The sequence below is a fragment of the Silurus meridionalis genome, chromosome 6, assembly GCF_014805685.1.
Source record: "Silurus meridionalis isolate SWU-2019-XX chromosome 6, ASM1480568v1, whole genome shotgun sequence".
In the NCBI taxonomy this organism is placed as follows: Eukaryota; Metazoa; Chordata; class Actinopteri; order Siluriformes; family Siluridae; genus Silurus; species Silurus meridionalis.
Window position 1 is genome coordinate 14,153,416 of NC_060889.1, and position 25,328 is coordinate 14,178,743.

Here is a 25,328-nt window from a genome sequence, read left to right on the forward strand (position 1 = left end):
TGTTTACTCGTGGTATTACATAGAAACTTGCTGGGTGGAATTGCTCTTACACAATAAAGTATAACGAATTCGCGACTAAAAACAGCCTCTGCCATTAGCCGAGCAGGTGCATTGTGAGGAAATGGAAGTGGCAGGGAGGAAACCCTAAGCAGGTAGATGACGTCAGCGCGAGCATAAGGATCTAATCTATAGGAAAGTCTTCCTGGCCTCGTCCCAAACGAATAAATACTATTGTGTTATATTGTACATTGGAAACTTCATGACCATACCCTACTTTATAGGGTGGTATGTGGGTTTGGACGTTGCCCATCTATTGTATCTATTGTTCCTTTATAGGCCTGGAGGAGAGCGGAGGGAGACCTCTGATGACGTGTTTAGAGAGAACAGCATCATACACAAAAAAGGAAGAGCAAAAGAGAAGAAAAGAAATAATACCGCGCCTTATGCAATTTTTTGTGCACTTTTTTTGTACGTATCAGATTTTGGAACTGCAGAAGTCTTTTTTTTTTTTTTTTTTATCGAGCATTAATTTATTAATTTATTAATTAATGAAACCAGCCTCCCCCTCGCTTCTCTTCAGCAGACGTAAACAGCTTCACCTCCACATCCGCATCCTCGTTACATCGCGTTATTTAAGATACAGGGATGCAGACTGAAGAATGGTTCAAATTATCAGGTTTGAGGAATTGCATTTACAGCTCGTGTGAAGGACAATATATGTAGAAGAGGGGAAAAAAACAGCCTGCTGGTTGAGTGCGGGTTGTCTGGCAGCGGCGCAGGTGTTGAAGCGGATGCTGAGGCGGCGGATGGGGTGAGTCTGGAGGGAGCGGAGCGCTCCACAAGCGGGCTGCTCCTGAGTGAGGGTCCGCTACAGCTGGAACGCTGAGCGGGAATAATGCAGACGGACACAGCGGACGGAGAGGAGCCCATTCTGCCCGGGACTGGCAGGGAAGAGGTGAGCTCGGTTTATTTTGGGAAGAGACATGCAATGAATGCACAATTTGCGCTGGGTTAACCAGAATCCCAGTCTAAGCTATTTTACTGCTTTACCGCTCCATGAGCACTTGGAGATGTTGGGTCCACATAGGCATTAAAGGGGAGCTAAAACGATCAACACGGGATACGGACTGCTTTGTGATGCGTGTCCCCTTCGGCATCCTTCGCCGAGCTCCTGCATTGCAGTTAGGGGGAAATGCGCTGCCGTGTTTATCCTTCATCATCTCATACTGCCTTCATTCTGCTCGTTTCACCCGCAAACAGACTGTAGGTTTGTGTCAACTATGTGTAAGAAATGTGGCATGAGAGGGATGGCACTGGGGAATTAGCGTCACTATTCCTTTCCCCCCTGAAGACCCCCTGCTGCGATCATTCAGCTCCGAAAAGCACCGCTTTTTTTTCCTCCCGTCTTTATAAACAAAGCCTGTCTTCATTTTCATTAAATGGCTGTGGGGAACTAGCAGACCTACTGCCTTAATCGATTATAAACCCATAAAAGTCCTGATGTAGTGGGAGCGTTGCAGGATTCATTATGCGAGAACACCTTAGTGTTTCATTCAGGCCTGCAGGTTCATTTGTTCCTAAAAGGAGGAGAGCAGTCATGGGCAAACCTACATGTACATGTAGTACAAATTCCACAAAAAATACTTTTATAAGGTGCATTTTTCACTTTGCTGTCATGTTTTTTTAATGTTTTATTTAGATATATTGAATGCTGTAAAACAAAGGTTCTCCAACTTTTTGTAGCCCAGAACCAATTTAACTTTCTAATAAATCCCACAGACAGCAGCACATACTTATTTCATGAACATATGTATATATCTAGGCTATGCGTACATAAAATTGCTTTTTTCACTGCTGTAAGGCCATGTCAGGTTCCTCTTTTGCTTACAAAAACCAGACCACTAAAGACTGGAAAATGTAGCCTGGTCTTATAGACATTTCTGCTGAGGCACACAGCAGAAATGTGTGTGCCAGGTTGGTTGAGGTAGGGAATACTTTCTAGTTAATATCTATTAATCATCACTTTAATCTCACAGTCTAGATCATTTTGTTGCTGATCATGTCAAACCCTGTATGGTCACTATTTCAGTATCTTCTAACAGCTATTTCCAGTGACTGTTTATGAAAATGCATCATGTCACAAACCAAAGGTCATCTCAAACTGATTTTGTGAAAGTGACAAGGAGTTCAGTGATCTTTCCAGTCCCTGGATCTGAATTCAGTAGGAGAGCTTGGTTGATGTGGTAGAACAGGAAGTTTGCATGACATCACATTACAGTGCATGTGAAAACATATCAGTATGTGTGATGCAATCATGTCAACATGGATCTCAGAGTAGTGTTTTCAACATTCTGTGGAATCCATGTCATGAAGAATTGAGACTGTTTAGAGATCAGTGTGTGGGGCCCTATCTAGTATTAGCAAAGTGTTCTTAATAAAGTGCTCAGCACACTCAAGCATTTCAGAAAATGCTTGAATTGTCATTCATGGTTAATCATGGGCTTAGCTTAAACATTTTTTTTTATGTGTTGTGAGATCTGAGATGCTTTTCTGCTCATCACACTTGTAAAGACTGCTTATTTGAATTATTATAGATTTCCTATCAGCATAAACCAATCTGGTCATTCTCCTCTGATCTCACTAATGAAGAAAGTGTTTCAGCCAGCAGACCATTAGCTCACATGGTGTCACTCATTGTTCCACACATAACACTGTCTTTTATGATGCTTAGATCTTGATTCAAACTTTAGTTAGAGACTAATCACTAGAGTGTGACTTCTGTTAGACCACCAAATCTGGGACAATGAATAAGAACAGATCCACACACTGACAAAATTCCTAATTGCTGAGCTAACCTCCTGTGTCCAGTTACAATTGCAGAATGCAGTGTCTTGAGGTTTCACTGTGGTAGAAACTGAGAAGGCTGCACATCCGAAATAGTGTGTAGTGCAGTTTACATCATAACTTTACAGCATGTGTGACAGAGTAGAAGTGAAGGTGACCTTATCTTTGGACAGGGGATATAGGGAAATAGGAGTCCCACAAAAACTCAAAGCCTATTATTCTGACTCTATAAAGAATAACTGTGTTGGCACAAATTTCATGAAAGGTAAAACAAAATCTATTATTATATTATACTATTTTAAATAATACTTTTATATTACTGTATTTATACTGTATATTAAAAACAGGGAGGGTCAGCTGATCCATCCATTCTGTCAATACACTTTGTGCTGGTCTATCTGTCCCAAACACACATGTGTCTACCCAACAATCAAATAAGATTCATTAGTCCAACTAAAGAAACTTAATTTGTCACCTGGTTGAAATAAATTCAATTTAAAATTAGCATTTATTCATTTATTTTTTATGCAATTTATTTCACAATTGGCTTCTTCACAGTGTCCCCTGAGACACCACATGAGCAGCAGTTTGAACAGATGCATGTGGCTTTACATGCCTGAGAGGAAATATTAGCTTTGACCCTCCTTGTCATATTGTCATATGATTGGTAGAGCTGGATTGTGTATGGCAATCGCAGGTGACCAATTTAAAAAGAAAATGAGAGGAAAGACTGCTGAGAAACACAGACAGAAAACTTCCCTAGAGAGCATCTGCTTTTGCCTGAGATTCTATTTACTGTTCTGTACTCTTAGTCTCTCTTATTTTCAGTCTGTCTGTGTCTTATCAATCTGGTTTATTTGTGTGTGTGTGTGTGTGTGTGTGTGTGTGTGTGTGTGTGTGTGTGTGTGTGTTCAATAGGATTACATATATTACATTTGTTTTTGTTAAAATTAGAAGAATAATTCAGATATTATGTTGTAACACAGGCAAACTGGCCATGAGGCAACCAGTGTCTATAAAAATACTGGATACAATGCAGCTTATATTACTGTCTAACATTGTAGTAATACAAAGCCTTTAGATTAATGATGATTATGCTGGCTTTAAGTTTCTGGTTTATGGTTTCTAATGGCTTCACTCTGCTCAAGACCAATCATGCATGCCTTTACTCTCCACAATGTAGCTTTCCAAATGTAATCGTATCCCCTGCTGAAACATTTCAGTTATATCCTCATATTGCATTTCAGGTGAGATCATGAAATTGACGAGAATCTTGGAGCTAAAATAAAAATACCATAAATTCAGATAGTTGACCAGATGCCAGTAAAGATTTTGTTTCAGCATAGCCAGCTTAACTGTTAAGTTTTTATGAAGGACATTTTTTATTTTATTTCATTATTGTTATATATGTTTTAGGCAAAACATTTTAATTTTAAGATTTTATATCGGTTAAACTTGAAAGTGGGTAAGTCGGGCTAATTATTTGGTTTTGCTGAAAAATCTCATTACTGTTCATTTGCAATTTATATATCAAATGGCTCCATTTATTCGTTAAATTAAAGAATGGCAAGTTTCAGAAATTTTAGATGCTCAAGCACTAAATAATTGATTGGCAAATTTTCTATTTTTGTTCCTCATTGTACAATGATGCATGTCCTCTGGGAGTTTAACTGTATAAGTCAGAGGGTAAGGCAGAGTATGTGAGCACTGTGTCTTCCTCCCTGTGGGATCAAAGTGATGTTATTATTGACTATTATACTGGGTGGCAGGAGAAAGTGCTGTCTCTTGCTGAAATAGGAAATGCGTGGCTGGTCTCATCAATAGCCTAATTTCAGGGATAAATAAAAGACTACCTAAAAGCCTGATTAAAAGCACCTTTCTATGCTGATGATGTAGCAACTTCATCAACCCAAGTTCTTCCTCTAAATCAATTTTAGAAAAACTTAGCTGAGGTGTGTAAATGCACAGTAATAATATGTCCTAGAAATATAGTGGTGTGTGAAATGTTCTACACAGAGATCAAAAACATTTACACATTAAACTATGGAGAAATGCTCTACATTATCAACAATCTCAGAGTAAACTCAAAGAAGGTTAAGGTACATTAATGGACTCAAATCATGTTAATAGTTCAACCAACTAATAATTGAAAGTTTCATTTAAAAGGATTAAGTTTTGTGTAGCAAAGGAAAGCAAAAGGGACCTGGTGACATCAAGAGGTTAAAATCGCCCCATCACTAGCTTCACACAATCCAGACGTGTGTGCTACAGAGTACAGTAATAGTTCCAAATATCGTTTATTGAGACATTTTCCCTCTAGATCACAACAAGATTAAATGTCTTTTTCTGGTTTTCTCTTGTTTTTCCAACAATCTTTTTCTCTTCCACAGCAACGTCCAGTGAAGCAGTCCCTGGCTAGCTCTCTGTGTCGGGAGTCACATTGGAAGTGTCTTCTCCTCACGCTGCTTATGTATGGATGCTTTGGCACCCTGACCTGGTGTGGATTATGCAAGGTTCCTGTTCTCACTGTCCCTGTTGAACTTGCAGCTACAGTATTGGAAAATGAAGACCAGTCTACAACGTCAGCTGCTGGTAACTCCTACATCCCTGATGAGTTGGCTCTGGATAGCCCTTGTTCAAGTGGCTATGTCTACATTCCTCTGGCCTTTTTGGCTATGCTATATGTGGTCTACTTGGTGGAGTGCTGGCACTGCTACTCCAAAACTGCCATGCTGGCTCAAGCAGAGGTTGCGGAAGTGTATGAGCGTGTGCAGAGACTTCAGCAGGCTACGCCATGTATCTGGTGGAAGGCGATTAGCTACCATTATGTACGAAGGACCAGACAGGTAACACGCTACCGGAATGGGGATGCATATACCACCACACAGGTGTACCATGAACGGGTAAACACACATGCAGCAAGTTCAGAGTTTGACTATGGCAGGCTGGGAGTAAAAGATGTCTCAAAGGAGCTAAGAGGCCTAATGGATAATCCAGCAGTGCGTCTGCGCTTTACAAAGTGCTTTAGTTTCTCCAGTGCTCGAGCAGAGGCTGCCTACCTAACACAACGTGCACGGTTCTTTGGGGAAAATGAAGGCCTTGATGACTACATGGAAGCACGGGAAGGAATGCACCTAAAAAATGTTGACTTTCGTGAACATATGCTGGCCTTCCCTGACCCCGCTCGGCAGCCCTGGTACGCACGCCGGAGAATATTTTGGCTTGCTTCAGCTTTGCTGCTGTCATGGCCACTTCGTGTTGTGGCTGAATATCGCACTGCATATGTGCATTACCATGTGGAAAAGCTGTTCGGCGATGAAGATGACAGCAGCAGAGGAGATGGAAGTGAGAATGGAGTTCTCAATGAGAATGTAAGTGGACCTGGAGGAGGTGGTATCGGATCAAGCTACCGTGCCATTTCCCGTGTTAACACTGTTGACATGACGGAACTTGAGTGGCACATTCGCTGCAATCAGCAAATGGTTCCAAGCTATTCTGAGGCACTGTTGATGGATCCTGGTTTGGATGGTAACCAAGGCACTAACCCTCCTCCTGCTGGGACAAACTCTAACACGGGAGGTCCTGCGCTGCCGGTGGCCTTTGCCTCAGCCTACCTGCTCCAGAGCTGCCCCCGCTGTCGCCGTTCCACTAGCAGCATGTCACTCCCTTCCAGGCTGAGAGGCCCTACAGCTGCCTTGCTAACTGGCACTGTGGCTGGTATGAGGGCTAGTGGAGCAGGAGGTGCTACTGGAGGTCCAGGCAGGCTTGTTCTGAGCAGAAGTGGTTTTTCATTGGGCCGTCTCCAGGCAACACGTCCCACATCTCTGTTCCATTCTCGCAGTGTGGGTGGAGGTCTAGGAGGAAGAGGGGAGGAGGGGAGTGCTGCAGGAGCAGGAGGTGGAGGGTTTCTTGGTTTAGGCTCAAGACAGGATGAGGAAAGCAGAGGGGTGCTAGAGGGAGAAGGGGAGGAGGAAGAAGAACAGGGTAATGAGGAGGCTGGGGAGGAGGAGAGAGAAAGACAAGAAGAGGAAGCAGAGCATCCTGAAGATAGCAACAGAGAGGAAGGGAGAGAGGGTGAAAGGGATCGACCTCCTGCATATCAGGATGCTTTTTTCTTCCCTGTGTTAATAGTGCATGGAGAGGAGAGTTGTCACACAGGTGAGGACATCTCTTAAACGGAGCGACCCCACCAAAAAAGGAAAAAATGAGAGGAAGACTACTTAAAAATAGAGGTAGCACTGCTTTTCTAGTATGGGATATGGGACAGTAAGAACTTGTTGTCAGGGTGTAACGCTGTGTAAAGTAGGTTGGAGATATGACTCATTATATCTATGCAAGATTGAGAAATGTCCGGTAAAATAAGTGACAGATACTCAAATTCTTTCTCCATTTGTCATACTTCAATAGGAAGTATATTATAGAAAAACGAAGACCAAGAAAGATTAAATAAAACAGTTAAAGAATAAATATATAAAATCTTTCTGTACATTTTCCAAACTACATACATCACAGAAATCATAGCTATCATAATACAGCATTTCTATTTCTGGTTTTCCAGTATCAAGTATCAGGTACAACAGAATCACCATAATGTCAGCCTTGGAACCCAAATGGATCACAGTCTTCTGTAAGACACCACACCTGTGCATGTAACTTAACGTTACCTCAGCCTATGTGCTAACAACAGACTTGTAATTACAGTGTATTCCATTTTTCAGCAATGGACCCTGACCTCCATCTGTCCAGCTTAGTCTGATCTGAACATCTTCAAATAATCTTGCTTTGCATGCTGTTTGCTGAGGTGTGGTCAAAGCAAGATGACTTTTCGGAGTGAACTGTTAAACATGTTTTGGAGGTTTGGCTTAAGGAGAAATGCGTGTTTTATGTCTGTCATATAGATTGGACCAAGACTACTCATTTAAAATGAGGAGACTATATTCTGGACATGGCTCAGTACTTAGCTGATTTCGAAAAGCGTTGAGTTTTATATGATGTAAGCTTTCTCACATCACTTTGATCTAGTTAAGCACATTATGTTTTGGAAACATTTGCTATATTAACAAGTTTATTTGTTCTGTAGTGTTATCACCGGTTTTGCCTCATGAAGGGCTTTGCTCAGCTACTATGCCTCACATAGACACCTTGTTTTATGGAAATTTATGGTGCACCCATACAACACATGCCTTCCAACATAGTTTCTGTATTTGTCTCTCATATTATGTAACATGAGCATGATCCAGCTAATCATTAATGAAAGGTGGTTAGTGTGCCAAGAAATACTTACTGATTGCTCATAATTGTACAAATCAGTGGCTATTCTCATTTTGTATATAGGACTTTTACCAAACTTTTTTTTTTGTTGCACAGGTGATTTCAAAGCCATAATTTTAGTCACTCGATCCTACATGCTAGATTTGTTTCGAGTATTTTTATGTTTGTATGTATATTTGATGCCTTTCTATATTTTGTGCTTATAGATCTGGGACTAACATTATAGTTCCAGTATGTCATTTTTCAAACTCTATTATTTGTCATAGGAAAACTTTTACTTGATTTTCACTCAAGAAAAAAATAATCGAAACAAAAACACACAAAACCAATGCTTTTAAGCTTAAGCTTTACTGATAGTTAGAACTTCGAACACATCTATTCACAGTCATTCATTCAGTTATGTGTATGGACATGCCCTCTTTTAAAAACATGCAGTTTACTTCCCAATGGCACTCATAGGCTACCATATCTGGGAATAATTATAAAGGGTAAAAACTCAACGCTCTTTTGTTAGAATGTTCTGCGATACATCATGAATGTTGACTACGTTGATGTTTAAGTTAGAAATGACAGTGGGAAGATATGACACAAGCATTTAGACCAGAGGTTTTGCTTCACATATATAAAGACTTAAACTAAAGCCACACTTCACAAGTCTAATTAAACTTCAGTTGATTAATTAATTAACATTCCAGTGCAGACAACAATTGATTGTTATTTGTGGTTGTGGAGTTGATATACAAGAGTCAGGCAGCTGAATGTGTTTACGTATGTAGATGTTTAAAAGAAAATGTGTGTGAATATGTTCATTTCGATTCCATTACAAGGTTACTTGGGAAAGGGTGATAAAAAACAAGAAACAAACAAAAAAATAAAGCAAAACAAAAACTACGAAGCAGTCAATCAAACAGCTTCAGTTACTTTCAAAACTGTGTGTAACCCAGCAGAAACAGTAGTTTCCACTTTGGGAGAATGTGTTGAACATTGTTAGTGATTGTGCAGTATGATTCATCTGGAATGGATGGATAGGCTATACCATATCCCTTTAAAGAAAATAAAACTCAAATAGCAAGTGAATAGCTACAATAACACCTCACACATCATACAATGAGGTAACTTGTTCTATTGTAGCAAAGTTTGCTGATTTGAAATGAATCAGTTCGAGAGATGATGATGATGATTATGACAACTGATAATGACATTATTTATGCTATAATAAAAACAGACTGCTTGATTTGAAGCACGTTTTATGTAGTGATTGCTTTCTTTATTTTAATCGAGTTACATGATTTGTTGACGGTGTGATTTTTTTTTATATACTTTTCCAGTAGGAAACTGAATCTGGCATTACTAGATTGTCATTACGGTAAGTTATTACGGTAAAATGTAATTAGGTTTAGCTGGAAATGTCATGTACCTTCTTGTGTAAATTGTTATTGAGCCATCGTGTGGTCATTTTTGGTATTAAAACAAGTGATTGAAGAACAAATCCAGGGTGTTGCAGGGAATGGCCACTAAGTAAATTAAATATTTTCTTTGGAATTTACTGTTAATAGCTTTAAGCTTTAATAAGCCTCTTTCTACCACTTTAAGCCCAAATGAACACCCTGACTTTACACTCGGATACACTGTCTAATAAAGGTGAGGACTTATATGGTTTAAGACTAAATAGAATCAATCAGTTTACAAAAATGACAGGTGGCAAAACTATCAGCATCTGGCTGTTCATTTGTGCCAAAAACTAATAAAATTGCTCGCCTGCTTTGCTCTATTTCCATATTATTTTGCAAAAGAAAATGAACAGGAAGTAAAAAAAAAAAAAAACAACAACAACAAATCAAGACTATTTCATTTGTATTTTTTACTTACTATTCTGTCGTTTACTAGCTTGTGTCATTTAACTCCCCTCAGTTGTTTTTCCTCTCTATCTCTTTTCAATTTATCCACCTCCACCCCTTTTCCTGTCTCACTGCAGGTGATGACCAAGGTCAATTCATGGTGTCTGCATAGGCACATGCAAGAGCTGGCAGATAATAAGCACATTTGCAAGGCCTGTGAGACCATAACGCAATCTCAGCCAGCCTACAGAAAGAAAAGAAGCAGAAATTATGTGGAAATATCATATATGATAGAGAAAAATGATACAGAGGCAGCATATTATGTATGAACAATCTAAAGTTAATTAAAATTCCTAACACTAGTTCATAGTAACTTAGCAGAGACAAATACAGCTGTGTAGTTTTAAGGTTTAAGGTTTGAAAGCTTCAACCTGCTGGGCATTTATTGCCAGCGTTTTGCTATACATTATTTATATTTCTCTATAATCATTTAGATAATAATTTTCTATAATATATAAGGCCCTAATAAATTCAGAAAAAAGGGGGTGATGCAGGTAATTTGTTTGATTCCATACGTCAAAATTGTCCCCACTGTGGGACGAATAAAGGTATATCTTATACATATAATAATGAACACATCCTTATCTTTCTTATGTCACGTGAATTCTTGCAAATGCAGAGGTGTGACAGCATGCTGCTCAAACCTAAAAGCTAAACTACTTATTAAAATCGCACATGAGCCAGTGATTTGTTTTAACTTTATTCAGTGATTTTTATGTCTACCTTGGCATACTTACATGTAAAAACATTTTAAGATAAAAAAATACATAAAGGAAAATAATAAGGCAATATCCAGATGATATTCATTTTGGTGTACAATAAATTGCATAGATAAAAAGGTGGTTCAGATTAAATCTACACAGATAAAACCAATGATCACAATGAGAACTGTAGTTTAATGTAAATAAACAAAGAAATAGCTTTTTTTTTTTTTTATGTGTGGGGAAATCAGAAAGGCCAGTGTCCTTGATTAATGTTGTGCGGTGGGCAGTAAAATGGTTTTTGACAACTAGCATGCAAATCTTATTATAAACCTATTGATAGTGCAGCATGAATAGTGCAGCAAAGATAGTGCATTATCCAAACATATTTTCAATTTATATACAGATGTAATATCAAAAAATAAAGCATCCTGTTAATCTAAACCCAAGGAAAACAGTCTTGGCATAAAGGAACATTTTTGACAGTATGAAGATACAGCTTCAAAATAACTAGCGCTGAACATCTGGACTTTCATTATCTGAATTGTTAAAAACTGACAGCAGGTGGAGCTAATGTTGTAAAAACGCACAAAAGATACCAATAAACTTTTCAGTTTTCAGCACTGTAAAACACGTATAATATAAAATAAGTCTCAAAGCACTTATTTGTTCCATAATGTCGTCCATTTACTAATAACACAGTATAATACTACCACACAAAAATGCATCTGCAATTTTAATACATCCCAAAGGGCACATAAAAATGATTCATTTACATATGATAGTGTACTCGTTAATCTAGTCATATTTGTGCATTTCAATTTGTGTTTAAATCAGTATGAATCAGTAACACCAATCTGGCAACCTTACTCTCTTATCTGCCAAGCTACTGCTGCCAATTGCTGGTCAGTAGCCATGGCAACAAGGCCTTGATACCACTGGGAGCAAAACCACGACCACTGACCGAGGTAGCCAAAACCAGTACTGTGCCTGCATCTGTGTGTGTGTGTGCGTGTGTGTGTGCGCTTATCTCAATCTGTGATTGGCTTATTGTGTGTTCAATGTAAGCATGCCACAATGTCTGTGCCATCTTTTGTGTGTTCAGTTGGGATGTCCTGGCTGTTTGAAGAAAGGTTCTGTTTCAGAAGGACTGGCTCCAGGGTCCACCTCTCGAGCGTTGTACTGAGAGCCCCATCTACGCTGGACCACCACCAGAACAACTACTATTATCCAGATGATTAAATTCACCCACAATGCCATCTGAGCGAGAGAGAGCGTGAAAGAAAGAGTGTGATAGATGATAATGAATACAAAAAATAATTAAGGAAGGAAAATCATAAATAAATTTTTACACATTTGTGTTAAAATGTGGCAGTCCGGGCAAATCGGAGAGCAGGCAGTTAAAATCAGGCAAGGAACAAAAACGTGATGCGAAACAAACGAATAAGGTTACAATGTTTAAGCAAAATGAACAGAAAACATTTTCTCACGCGTGTGTGAAAAACTTTCTGATTACCGCTGAGTCTGACAAGAGTGTGAATGTGTGGGTGGTTCATCGCTACACCTGTGTGAACTCATGAGTTAATTAAGATAAATAACAGGAGATAATAGGATTTGGCCTGTCTGGGGTGTGCAAATGCACAAATTCTGAACTGTGTTTGCAATAGAAAATATAATAACCTGGAATTTATAATAATGCAATTGTGACCCATAAAGTAAAGTAAAACAATATTTCATACTATATAATCAGTAACTCCTAATATTGGTCCTGGGGTTACAGCTCATGGATTTATAAAGGAAAGCTGTTGTTAAATTATGTATACTGTTCATTCTAAGTATTAATAGCAATACTTTTAATGTGTTAATTAAATATTATTAATATGGAGAAGAATCCATTGACTCCAGTGCAAATGATTACTGCATGCCATAAACACTGAACACAACTGAATTTTTTTACTATATTTATTATTATAATTTATTATTAAATAAAAATAATAGAGTTTATGTTGAATACTGGCTGAAATCAGGAGCTGAGAATTGAAGTAAAGATGCATTTGCTACTTTAAACTTTAAATCCCATCAAACCAAATCACTTCAAAATGTGGTCAGATATGTGAGTACAATTCCCACAAGGATACAATCTAGATTCAAGATGGCAAGTTATTTTGATGCACCATTGTGGGAATCAATCATTCAGATTGTTAAAGCATGAGATCTGCTTCATACCTCGGCACTGTGTAGTTTGGAGTAGAAACTAGACCCAATCAAAGGGCTTTTCCATGTCTTGGTTTGAGCCTCCTCACACCTGTAAACACACAGTCACAAAGCCATTGCATGGACTTCTTATGATGTTGTTCAGAAAAAGCATTTTCCTGGCTAACTACTGATTTTCTGAAAAAAGTTTTATTCCCACCTGGTTATATTGGACACTGTGTTGAGGACGGATTCACAAAGTTTGTCTCGGCCCACTTTCAGGATGCATCCCGTCACCAGGAGGAAGAAGAGGAACAGTCCGCTTACAAGCAAGGAGAAAGTCATCGATATTCTCTCTCTTTAAGCACAAAGAGATCAGAGAACAGACAAGCACCAAGTTACATGACCAAAAAACTTCTCTTCACATTATGTAAGAACAATTTCAGTTAGGGGGAATGTCTGCGAGTCGCTGCTGATACTTCTGTAGTTTTGAATGATTCATTATTAGTAGGCAAAAAAAATAAACCTCTCACCTTTCAACCTCTCCATCCATACAGATCATGTAGACCCAGTAAAGGATGGTGCAGAAGCAGAAGATAGCTACACATACAGAGATGCCTGACACGAAGTAACAGAGAGAAGTAGCGCTGGACCAGCTCAGGTCAATTTCTGAAGCGTTGGAGCGCACAGAGCCGTACAGCAAACATTTTCCTGAAAAGTCACCCTGTGTATGGACGTGAAAGTCATTGAGTCTAATTAATACTGATTGTAGCAATAAAAAAAAAAAAATAAATAGTGTTATTGCACTTTGTTAAACAATCATCAGATAATCATTACAAAAACAGACATTTCATTTGGATTTCAGGTGTTTTTCTGCTTGTTTTCAAAGAGTGTTACATGAAGTCATTGTCTTATACAAATAGGACTCCTTTTGGTGGACAAAGTGAAAGTGAAATCACACTTTTGCTCACACTTCACTTCACACCTCTGAAGCGCGTGACTTTTTTTAACGACACACTGCGGGTCACATGACCAAGTCAATCGAGGGCAGAGGCGGAAGAGACTGCGTGAGCTCTCCTTCCTTATGTTCGCCAGTGTTCACGTGATTTTTAATTTTTATTTGGCATTTTGTGCGCTTCCGTAGCAATATGGGCTGCTATGCAATCGGCCCGCCAAATGCGCACGGCTTTTTGTGTTAATACCTAATCCTCTTAGGGGAACTTAAAAAGTACCCAACATGCCTGCAATGTTTCGACTAGTCATATGACACACGAGGACAGTTTAATGCTACATCACTGGGTTTTCCTGCTTATGTGCAAACGTTAGAGAGTTAAAGTATCCTCATTTACCATGCAATATACTGACATACTTAAGAGTACCTATAAATGCACAATGGGAGAAGGTTACTCTAAGAATCACACTATAGTTGGGGAAAAGGTCACAACTGACTACGTGCAACAGAAATTCTGGAAAGTTTTGTTGCTATATAATTTGCATCGCACTGACAGACTCGTGTTGCCTAACGAAGTAACAAGGCATTAGAAAATTGACAGAAAATGCATACATATATGTATGTATTCTGTCAAAAAAACAAACAAACAAACAAACAAAAAAAAAAAAAATATATATATATATATATATATATATATATATATATATATATATATATATATATGCATTGATAAAGCCGAAGCTGTTTGTGCTGTTTACCTGAGACAGAGTGACGGAGGCGGCGGTAATAATTCCGCAGATGAAGCAGCAGGCGTGGAGCGCGAGCTCTAGCAGCAGCAGCCGCGGCAGCGCCATCACTAGTCACGAGTACCGGAAACTCGCGCTGCACATACACACACACACACACAGAAACACACACGCGTACACATGCACACCGCGGGAAAGGAATGAGCAAGACCCACAACAGATGGCGAATTCCTACAAAAAAAATGATTCGATTTTCTAGCAATGTCCCTGTATGATTTATGTTTTTTTGCACTATCAGCAAAAATAAAACAACACCACTTCCACAGGTGTTTATCTTATATCAGTGTATGCATCTCTTTATCAGGGCTAAACGTAGTGGCTTTAACAATGTATCTAAAATCTAAAGTGTGTTTATCGTAGATTTTTGTAAAGCTATAGCTCATAAGAATATGATAAGAGCATGCCAGAACTGTCTTACATTTACTTAGGATTTAAAAAAATATATAATTAAATAATAGGTAACATCTGATTACTTTTGTGTTTGATTATTTTGTGTTTGATCCTTGTGGGTAAATGTGGCATAGCCCTTTAAGGAGTAGACGGGGTTTCGGGGGTTATGTGAGAAATAGACTGAGGAAGACAGGTAGGGAAAAACAAGAAGGAGGAAATAAAAAATAAAAAAACCGTTCTGTTATATAAACTGTTTTGGTGTTTTGATCTACAGAGACTGTTCTTTTTGAAAGTTTTAAACTGTTTAAAAAGTTTTTTTTCTCTAACTCACTCACTCACTCACACACTCACTCAAACACCCACTTACTCATTCACCCATTTACTCACTCTGTCATTTACCCAATCATTTACTTACTTACTCACTCACTCACTTACCCTCACACTCACTCAGTCACTCACACAATCATTCACTTATCAAACACCCACCCACTCACTCACTCACTCGCACTCATTCACCCACTTACTCACTCATTCACCCACTCACTCACTCACTCACTCACTCACTCACTTTCCCACTCACTCAATCACACTCACTCACCCTTCCACTCACTCACTTACACAATCACTCATTTACTTACTCACCCAATCATTCACTCACTCACTCTCACTACACTAACCCTTCCACTCACTCACGCACCCTCAAACTCATTTACCCATTCACTTATCCTCCCACTCACTTACTCACTCACTTACTCACCCAATCGTTTACTCACTCACTCACTCACTCACTTACTCATTTACCCACTAAAACTCTCACCCTCCCACTAACTTACACACTTACTCACTTACCCAGTCACTTACAATAATTTACCCACTTACTCACTTAACCCAATCACTTACTCACTCATTTACTCACTCACTCAACTGCCCACTCACTCACTCACTCACTCACTCCTCACTCACTCACTCACCCTATCATTAATTTACTCATTTACTCACTCACCCTCACACTCACTTACACTCACTCACCCTCACCCTCATTTATTCACTCACTCACTTACTCAACCTCCCACTCACTCACTCACTCACTCACTCACTCTCACTCATTTAACCAATCATTCACTGACTTGTTTTACTCATTCACTCACTCACTCACTCACTCACTCACTTAATTTACAATCATTTACTCACTCACTTAACCAATCATTGACTTACTCACTCATTCACCCACTTACCCCTCATTTACTCACTCACCCAATCACTTACTGACTCACTCACTCACTCACTCATCCTCCCACTCACTTACTCACTCACTCATGCACCCTCTCACTCATTCCCTAACCCAATCATTCACCCACTCACCCTCATTTACTCACTCACCAAATCACTTACTCACCTATTTACTTACTCACTCACACACTCACTCACTCACTCACTCCCCTCCAACCCACTCACTTACTCACTCATTCACCCATTTACCCCTCAATTTCTAACCCAATCACTCACCCACTCACTTACTCTTCTACCAACCCACTCACCTACTCACTCACTCACCCACTCACTCACTCACTCACTCACTCACTTTCCCACTCACTCAATCACACTCACTCACCCTTCCACTCACTCACTTACACAATCACTCATTTACTTACTCACCCAATCATTCACTCACTCACTCTCACTACACTAACCCTTCCACTCACTCACGCACCCTCAAACTCATTTACCCACTCACTTATCCTCCCACTCACTTACTCACTCACTTACTCACCCAATCGTTTACTCACTCACTCACTCACTCACTTACTCATTTACCCACTAAAACTCTCACCCTCCCACTAACTTACACACTTACTCACTTACCCAGTCACTTACAATAATTTACCCACTTACTCACTTAACCCAATCACTTACTCACTCATTTACTCACTCACTCAACTGCCCACTCACTCACTCACCACTCACTCACTCACCACTCACTCACTCACCCTATCATTAATTTACTCATTTACTCACTCACCCTCACACTCACTTACACTCACTCACCCTCACCCTCATTTATTCACTCACTCACTTACTCAACCTCCCACTCACTCACGCACTCACTCACTCACTCATTTAACCAATCATTCACTGACTTGTTTTACTCATTCACTCACTCACTCACTCACTCACTCACTTAATTTACAATCATTTACTCACTCACTTAACCAATCATTGACTTACTCACTCATTCACCCACTTACCCCTCATTTACTCACTCACCCAATCACTTACTGACTCACTCACTCACTCACTCATCCTCCCACTCACTTACTCACTCACTCATGCACCCTCTCACTCATTCCCTAACCCAATCATTCACCCACTCACCCCTCATTTACTCACTCACCAAATCACTTACTCACCTATTTACTTACTCACTCACACACTCACTCACTCACTCACTCCCCCTCCAACCCACTCACTTACTCACTCATTCACCCATTTACCCCTCAATTTCTAACCCAATCACTCACCCACTCACTTACTCTTCTACCAACCCACTCACCTACTCACTCACTCACCCACTCACTCATTCAGTCACTCATTTTCTCACACACTCACTCACTTACTCACTCACTCACCCACCCAAATACCAAATACTTCATTAAATATACAGTGATCTATGTCATAAGGTAATGGAGCACAACTTTAGTCTTTAAGGCAGCATGTGTGTCAACACTTTTTGCTGATCTTTGCAGAGGAACTAATCAAATGTATCAAGTGTAATTGTCAAGAAAATTATTGTTTGCAAGTTTTCCATGCATGCAATAAACTGCACCTAATATACGCGTTTAACTTTCACATTTAATTACAAGTAGTACAGTCACATGAAAATTCACATTTTTACATATAACGTCTTATGAAATAGCCACATAATAGCAAACATTATGACAAATAAGCAAATTGAATATAAAATTACAATAAATCACATCAGGAGCCATGGTTGTTTTCTTGATACATACACCTAAATAAGGTTTCAGCATGTAAAATAAAAAATGATTTTTTTTTAATATCTATATAATAATGCGTAATCTCTTGAACAGTATAGCCAAAATTCCAAAATGCCTGTCAGTGACATATTTAGAGTTTATACATTCCACAAGGACACTGACTTTGTCAACATTTGTGCAATAGATATTTCTGACTCTTAATTCTGGAAGCCAATGAATTATGATAAATTTGCTTATTATATAAACGGTATATATGATATTTCAGCAGGTATGTATACACTACAGACCAATAGTGCAGAAGCACATCACAACATGAATAATGGCAGAAAAATTGTTCACTGGTCTGCATTGAGGTGCTCAGATTTGTAATGTACTACATGGGAAAATTCTTTGTGGTCTTGGAATATAAACCCTGACAAATTCATAGGCAGTAAAACGATTTAATCCTTATTTAACACATCAGTTTCACAGGCTCATCTGAATGTGAGCCCATATGTTTGCAGTAAAGGTTATACTGTAAAATTCAAACAAATGATGAGTCAGTTAGTAGATTATTACTGCATACATTTAGCCAAATCCCTTTGTCTTAATAACACATTACATCAGTATTTCTTTTTTTTTTTTTGTAAAGTTTTTCCACTTTCAAACTTTTGGCATTTAGTGTGTGTATGTGTTTAAATGTACATATGTGTTTTATCATCTTATTTTTCAGGCAATATGTGTGTGTGGGTGTCTTTGCCAACTCCAATCCATTTTGTCAGTGTGTGCATTTATCCATATTACTTCTTACACTACATAATGTGTGTGTATGAGGGAAAGAAATAAAAAGCGAGACTGCTCATGAACATCTTTAGACCATGCGATGTGTGTCCATGGGGCAGCCTGGCAAACGAAAGCAGTCAGGAACAGGGCTGTCCAGTTTGCAGATGATTTTATAGATGGCCTTTTTCCAGCAGGGGTCAGCATCACGTCCACTCTGGATAGCAGTAAAGAACTCCCGTAATGCCACTTCAGACACCTCCACAAACCTGTCTGGCACCTGGAAATGTGATAGAACACTAATAAACTCACATGACTTGTTTACATTCATGCAAACGCAAAAAAAAATCTTAGACAAACACCCTCCCACCTGGTAGTCATTGCTCTTGTTGTAGTGCATGTTCAGAATGCGAAAGAGCTCAGAGTTTCGGCTCAGACGCAGTCCCCTTTCTCTGGCAGTGACAGGACCCTCGCGGGCCGCCTGACGCGCAAAACGCTCCATCTGAATGTAGAAGAACTCCCGGAAGTTACTAAACCACTTAATGAGCTGAGAGGTGACACAGCGGTTGAACTATGGAAGAGAATATCAAAAGGCCAAAGTTAAATCATGACTCCTATTAAATGTTGTAAAGAGTTACAATTCCATTCAGATAGAAAACACTCTGATACACTTGGGACTATAACTGATATATAATACTGTACAATTATAATACGTTTAAAAATACTGGAAACTGCTTTTATTCAGAGTATTACATTTCAATTTCTGCACATCATCAAATGTCTATATTCATTTTTTTTTAATTAGTGAATTAATAGTGTGTGCCATCATGTTTTGAATCAGCATTATTAAAGAATAACTTTCTCATGATGATGACAGAGCACCTTGACATCAGGGAAGTAAGTCTTAAGTGTGTTGGAGCTGGGGTAGCGGGTGTAGAAGAACATGAGCTTGGCTTTTTTCAGATGACATGGAGAAAGACCCTCCTGAGAGTTCAGTGTGTTAAGGAAATATGTAATACACATACAGTCACACAATGATACAAGATTTAAAAACTAGGACATTGCATATTATTGTTGATATAGTTATCATTACTAAATGTATCTGTAATTATGCATATTTTTAGTAAATATATTGGTCAAGCTTTATAAAACATAGAAATAAAAATATAGCTATAAAGTAAGTAGAATTTGATATGTACATTTGCAAATTCAATTTTTACATTTTCAGTTTTCAGCTCTCTAATTCTCAAAATACAAATATGGACTCATTATCCATGGAAAAAAAAAAGGATATTGCCCCAGGACCAAGATAGAGAGCTGAATCTCCGCCATCAATTCCTAATCTCATCCCCTCATCTCGCCCTCTATCAGGAAGAGGTGGGTTTAACTGGCCAAGCAGAGGCAGAGGAGGGAATGAGGGGTTGTGTGAGCGAAAGTCCATGAAGGGTTCATTGGCGAGCCCGTCTTTGTGAAGAGGCATACTGGAAAGAGAACGAGTAAAAAGGTGCTGCATGGTGTAATGGAGAAGAGGCAGGGGCAACGGTGGGGGGTTTGGAGGACAGGATGGTATGAAGGAGTCTTTGTTCCTTGGTGGTAAGAGTGCAGAAAAATGAGGCTGGGGTAAAAGCGGTAAGCTGGAGTTAGCCTGTGGAATAAGGAGGTTCTTGTGTCTGCCTTGAATTAGGGGGTTCCTCTTCTCTTGAGCTCTTTTTGCAACCAGTGGCAGTGCTTCAGCTTGTTCTGTCATACTGGCAGCCAGCCCCGGTCTTTGTTTCTTGTCTGGGTTTGGGTCTAGTGCCCTATTAGCTTGAATGTCCTGGACGAGACCTGCAGTGGAAGGTGGTGTTTGTTCAGTTTCAGCATAGAGATGGAGAACCCTGTCAATGACTCGAGCTACTGCGCTAGACAGCTCCTGCTTCAGAGCCTGAGCAAATTTCTCACTCCCACCTACATTCTCCCACTCGCCTTGCACCAGACTGCAGCCTAGCCACACTCCACCCCCATCCAGCTCCATGTCAAGGTCCAGGTCCACAGGGTTTTCAGGAAACACCTCGGAATTCTCATTCACTGTATTTTCATGCTTTTTTTCATTCGTACCCAGCGAAGGATAAAGGCCACTGCCAAAATGATCATCTGCTTCTCCTTCAGAGAACAACTCTGCTGTCTCATCGGTTACTCCATCATCTCCGTCTCCTCCTTTCTCTTCCTCTACATGATGTTCTCCGTATACTTGCCATACTTTGCGCTGAAGCTCTAGCAGCTTTCCTCTGGTTTCTTCTAGCTGGAGTTTCAACTCACGTCGTTGCCGCTGCCTTCCCTCCCTGCTCTCCTTCCTCCGCCCTCTTTCCTCTACATTCTTCTCTGGCCTTAGTAATTGAGCTACACTCCTCTTACCTCTCTGTCCTTCTCTTTCCATCTCTGCCTCTCTCTTCACAGTACTGTCCACTCTTAGTTGCTTCACTCTCAGAAACTCTTGACTCCAGTCGCCAGAACTTCTTCTCCTATCCCCAAGTCGGTACTGCAGAATCGGTGTACCTCCTGTAGCTGATTTTCTCCCAAACCTGTCTGGATCCATGTCCTGTTCCTCATCATGCGCTGGCAATTCAGAGAATAAGCACTGTCCTTGCCTATATCCGCCCCACCTCTGAGAGGCACTGTTAGGGTGCAAAAGAGGTGAAATGACAGGGCCACTGGAGGTGGACTCTGGTGGACTGTGGTACAGGTCGAAGTGGCACACCTGGGACGGCTGCTGCTGGAAAAGATCTGAAGGGCAATCCATCACCCCTCGACGCTTCAGTCTGAAAATCTGGACATCAAAATTGCTTGTGTCAGTGTTTAAAAACTGCATGTGAGCCTCTCTGTTATCTTTGTCAGCAACATTGCTCCCTCACTCTCATTCTCTTTCTCTCTTTCGCCTCTCTCTGCATGTGTGCGTTATCAGCTCATGGACAGCTGTGGCCACTGTTTATTCAGATTGTTGACTCAATATCCCTCATCCTTCTCTCTCCCTTGCTTTTCTCCTCTACCGCACAACGAGAAAAGGTAAATATTTTTAATGAGATTACTACAGTGCCCCAATTACAAGCATGGTTCAAATGTATACAGTGGAAAGCAAAACTTGCATGATTTTTTTTTTTTATTGGACTAGTGTAAAAAAAAAAAAAATCACCCCTATTATCTTAACATTTGATTAAATGAAATATGGTTTGATTTAAAAATTAGATATCACTGCGTTGTCATTTTTGTGTATTTTCTCAAATGTCACAGATGGCATGCGATTATTAGAAGTGAACGACAAGCTGTTTATCCGCCATGGAGAATGAATAACCTAAAATCTTATAATAATAATAATAATTACAATAATAATGTCGACCTAATAGTCATTATGAGCAGACATTAAATATTGACAGGCAAACTAAGTGTTTATAGACATCATTCAAGACAAGTTCCCTAGGCGAGGTATGAGGTGTAATAATGTGGAAAGTGGATCGTGTTGGGTTACTCCGGATTCCGGTGGCGCAAACTGCCCGTGTCGCACATTCACACACCGGAGACACCGACAAAGCTATTTCCCAGGGTGGAATAAACACAATAAAATATAACAATAAAAAAATATATAAACATGTTATAACGATAACTTACACAGCAGTGTAGGTGAAGGCGTGTGCCCGGGCGGTCACTTTTTAACTATGATTTCCTGGTGGTGTTTATTCGTGGAGAGGAGACCGTCACCCTGTGCTCACGGAGAGCAGCAGCGCCGAAAGTGCCACCGAGTTTCCTGCTGCTGCGATTCCTTCCGTTTCCCAACCGCGCTCTTACTGTCCAGTGGGCGTGAGGTGTGAGGGAGGGACTGTCCGTCAGCACACACACATACATACACACACACACACACACACACACACACACTCGCAAACAGCGAGCGAGAAATACTTTAACTAAAACCATATTTTATTTTCTTATAAGTTTTCTGCACAGAACCATCGAATCTCTCTTTTTATTTTTATTTATTTATTTATTTATTTTTTTACAACATTGCATAGATAAAACTCTGCATTTTGATGTATGAACAGGTAAAGGTTCCATTTGCACAACACGTATTGCATAATTCAAAATGCAATGGCCACACAGGCCTATATACTGTAATGTTACAGCAGCCAATTAATACAACAAAGTACAAGCAACAAGGTGTTGAAGAAAATTAAAGCAAGGTTTTATATCTCTCTCTCTCTCTCTCTCTCTCTCTCTATTTATATAGATAGATAGATAGATAGATAGATAGATAGATAGATAGATAGATAGATAGATAGATAGATAGATAGATAGATTTACCTTTACCTTAATTCACTCACAATTCCATTACAAATAGAGCGATAAGGTGCATAACATAGATGTGATTCATATAGGTTCGCTGAGATTTTAGACCAGAGGATAAAATCGTTCAAATCAGTGACTCTTACCAGCGGCATGTAATATAGAAAGGAAAATAATAAATAATTGTATGAACACAAAATGAATAAGTACAATACACACTCGGGGTGCATGATGGCATTAATGATTTAACTGATGTTTTGAACCTACATGAGACAGATATAATTAATTAAACCTGCATGAATAATAGACCTCTGTCAGATGAGATTTAGACCTTTATATACACACACACACACACACACACACACACACACACACACACACACACACACACACACACACACACACACACATATCACTGAAAGTGTTACAATAAAACTCTACAACATTAGAAAGATCAGAACATTTAAAAATGATTCACGACTTGATTTTTATTTTCTCACACCAGCTCTGTCATGCGTCATATCAGCTCAGTAGACTTGTTTTCTTTTTCTATAATAAAATGGGAAAAGGGAGTGGAGATTTGGGTGGTAAAATGTTTCGAGGGTTGCAGTTGCCACTCAGGTGGACACACCCTAGAGGCTCAAATGTGTTCCTGTCTCCGCTTAAGCTAAATTTCCATCTATTTGACTTTGGCTGTCAAAGTGTCTTGGCATTACCGGAACGCTGTAAAATGCCTATTACATACTTACACATCTGACTTGCCGACATATATTGTTAATGCTATAGCAGTGATATTTGTCTCTACACCGACATGTTATGCTGCATATTTTGCCTCATTAGGCTCTTTCTATGGCTCTGGCAAACAAACCTCTTCATCTTACTATGTCAAAATAGTCATGTTATCTCTATGCCCTTGCTTATATTTTCATGCTCCAATCACTTCACACTTCCACTTCAGGGACACCAACTGGGGGCCCACAATCACCGGCCGCCTCTGTCGTTATGGAAACAAGAAAATGTGACACAAAGCCTTTTTAATAAAGAGAGCCGACAGCTAGATCTGAGTAAAAAAAAATATTTGAATAAATTAAAAACAATACTAGAGCAAAGGTTAGACGAAAATAGAAACTGACACAGCACGACACACTCCTGTAGGCCATATACTATATGCAGCAAAAGATAACGCCAAAAGAAGAGAAGTCCATCAGTGTATATATTTTTCCGATGAATATCCATGTGGGGAAAGAGGTAAATCTATGGCTTGTTAGATTTCCAGGTCTGACAATAAGATCAATGATCTAACCCCTTTTGGGTTTTAGGCGGTGGGCTGGATATGGGAGTGAATGGTGACAACTGCACGTAGGAAAGTAAATCCTTTGAACGGGAGCCAAATGACTGACAATATCTCTGTTAAAATTTATGAGTCATTTGAACAAAGCGCAGGGAAATGCATGTGACTGTGTTTTAGCCATTTGTGCACAGCATTATAAAACTCCCCGTCCTTTTCCACACAGGACGAGACAAAATGGAAATGCTTCATTTGAATAAGTCATGATCAAACATATTGCAGTATGAATTCAAATGCGGCTGAAATAAAAAAAATAATTGGCAGCCAACAGAAGAGAGAGAGAGAGAGAGAGAGAGAGAGAGAGAGAGAGAGAGAGAGAGAGGTCGATGGAACTGCCAAAGTGTTTGCCTATTGATTCCCTTTGCGAGAAAGTGGATGTGCACTCAAAACAAAGCCTTGGGCAAGGTGACAGAGGGAGGGAGCTGGAGAGTGTGAGAGAGGTAATAGAGATAGAGCACAAAAAAAAAAAAAACCGAGTGTCTGACCAAGTCCATCATTTGTAAATAGGGATTAAATAAAAATGCATTGACGTGCATGGAGGATTTTTCAGAAGAAACACACAATAATTATCTGTCAATAAACCCTGCATGCATCCTTTTAAACATCCGGATGGAGGGTGATTAATATTCTGCAATATAAAGTAACACTGATGAATCTATCAAAATTATTTTGGGATACAAAGAAGTGTGTGTGAGGGAAAGATTCGGTTTGGAGTTTGGTGTTTTAGTGCACTTAGCAGAGCAAACTGATTCTTTGATCTTTGACCACATGACTCCTACGGTGTTGTGAAGAACCTTACTTACTGTAATGCACTGTGGCCCTCTCGAGCTCTCACTTTGTATACACACACACGCGCGCG

The 25,328-nt window shown here is 39.5% G+C and overlaps 3 protein-coding genes across 4 annotated transcripts; 1 reads left to right on the forward strand and 2 right to left on the reverse strand.

Moving 5' to 3' along the window:
- The first annotated feature begins 10 nt into the window (after positions 1 to 10).
- On the forward strand, positions 11 to 9,355 carry LOC124387405 (transmembrane protein 151B). 2 transcript variants are annotated; one of them, XR_006926157.1, is made up of 3 exons: positions 11 to 955; positions 5,235 to 7,471; positions 7,563 to 9,355. XR_006926157.1 is itself a non-coding variant. In XM_046851743.1 (2 exons), the coding sequence occupies exons 1-2, from the start codon at positions 896 to 898 to the stop codon at positions 7,017 to 7,019; spliced, it is 1,845 nt and encodes a 614-aa protein (XP_046707699.1). In that variant the 5' UTR covers positions 11 to 895; the 3' UTR covers positions 7,020 to 9,355. The 2 variants fall into 2 exon arrangements, 1 of the variants encoding a protein (XP_046707699.1); XM_046851743.1 differs by having other exon boundaries at positions 5,235 to 9,355.
- Positions 9,356 to 10,700: 1,345 nt separating this feature from the next.
- Positions 10,701 to 14,806, reverse strand: tmem179ba (transmembrane protein 179Ba). The gene is made up of 5 exons (XM_046850703.1): positions 14,618 to 14,806; positions 13,441 to 13,631; positions 13,128 to 13,265; positions 12,941 to 13,019; positions 10,701 to 11,974 (listed from the first exon to the last, which is right to left on the reverse strand). Exons 1-5 carry the CDS (start codon positions 14,711 to 14,713, stop codon positions 11,816 to 11,818), a joined length of 663 nt encoding a protein of 220 aa, XP_046706659.1. The 5' UTR covers positions 14,714 to 14,806; the 3' UTR covers positions 10,701 to 11,815.
- A 3,079-nt stretch (positions 14,807 to 17,885) lies between these two features.
- Positions 17,886 to 23,025, reverse strand: prox3 (prospero homeobox 3). The gene is made up of 5 exons (XM_046851207.1): positions 22,453 to 23,025; positions 20,105 to 21,616; positions 19,693 to 19,800; positions 19,181 to 19,381; positions 17,886 to 19,090 (listed from the first exon to the last, which is right to left on the reverse strand). Exons 2-5 carry the CDS (start codon positions 21,587 to 21,589, stop codon positions 18,902 to 18,904), a joined length of 1,983 nt encoding a protein of 660 aa, XP_046707163.1. The 5' UTR covers positions 21,590 to 21,616; positions 22,453 to 23,025; the 3' UTR covers positions 17,886 to 18,901.
- Between the last annotated feature and the right edge of the window lie 2,303 nt (positions 23,026 to 25,328).

What these genes read in the sequence shown, in the direction of transcription:
- LOC124387405 (XM_046851743.1), top strand. Translation starts at nt 896, where the DNA reads ATGCAGACGGACACAGCGGACGGAGAGGAGCCCATTCTGCCCGGGACT. An exon ending in CCGGGACTGGCAGGGAAGAG is followed by an intron (nt 956 to 5,234) that starts GTGAGCTCGGTT and finishes TCTCTTCCACAG; the next exon opens with CAACGTCCAGTGAAGCAGTC.
- tmem179ba (XM_046850703.1), bottom strand. Translation starts at nt 14,713, where the DNA reads ATGGCGCTGCCGCGGCTGCTGCTGCTAGAGCTCGCGCTCCACGCCTGC. An exon ending in ACAGTGTCCAATATAACCAG is followed by an intron (nt 13,020 to 13,127) that starts GTGGGAATAAAA and finishes GTGTGTTTACAG; the next exon opens with GTGTGAGGAGGCTCAAACCA. An exon ending in CCAAACTACACAGTGCCGAG is followed by an intron (nt 11,975 to 12,940) that starts GTATGAAGCAGA and finishes TCTCTCGCTCAG; the next exon opens with ATGGCATTGTGGGTGAATTT.
- prox3 (XM_046851207.1), bottom strand. Translation starts at nt 21,589, where the DNA reads ATGGATTGCCCTTCAGATCTTTTCCAGCAGCAGCCGTCCCAGGTGTGC. An exon ending in CTTACTTCCCTGATGTCAAG is followed by an intron (nt 19,382 to 19,692) that starts GTGCTCTGTCAT and finishes TCTCTTCCATAG; the next exon opens with TTCAACCGCTGTGTCACCTC. An exon ending in ACAAGAGCAATGACTACCAG is followed by an intron (nt 19,091 to 19,180) that starts GTGGGAGGGTGT and finishes TCACATTTCCAG; the next exon opens with GTGCCAGACAGGTTTGTGGA.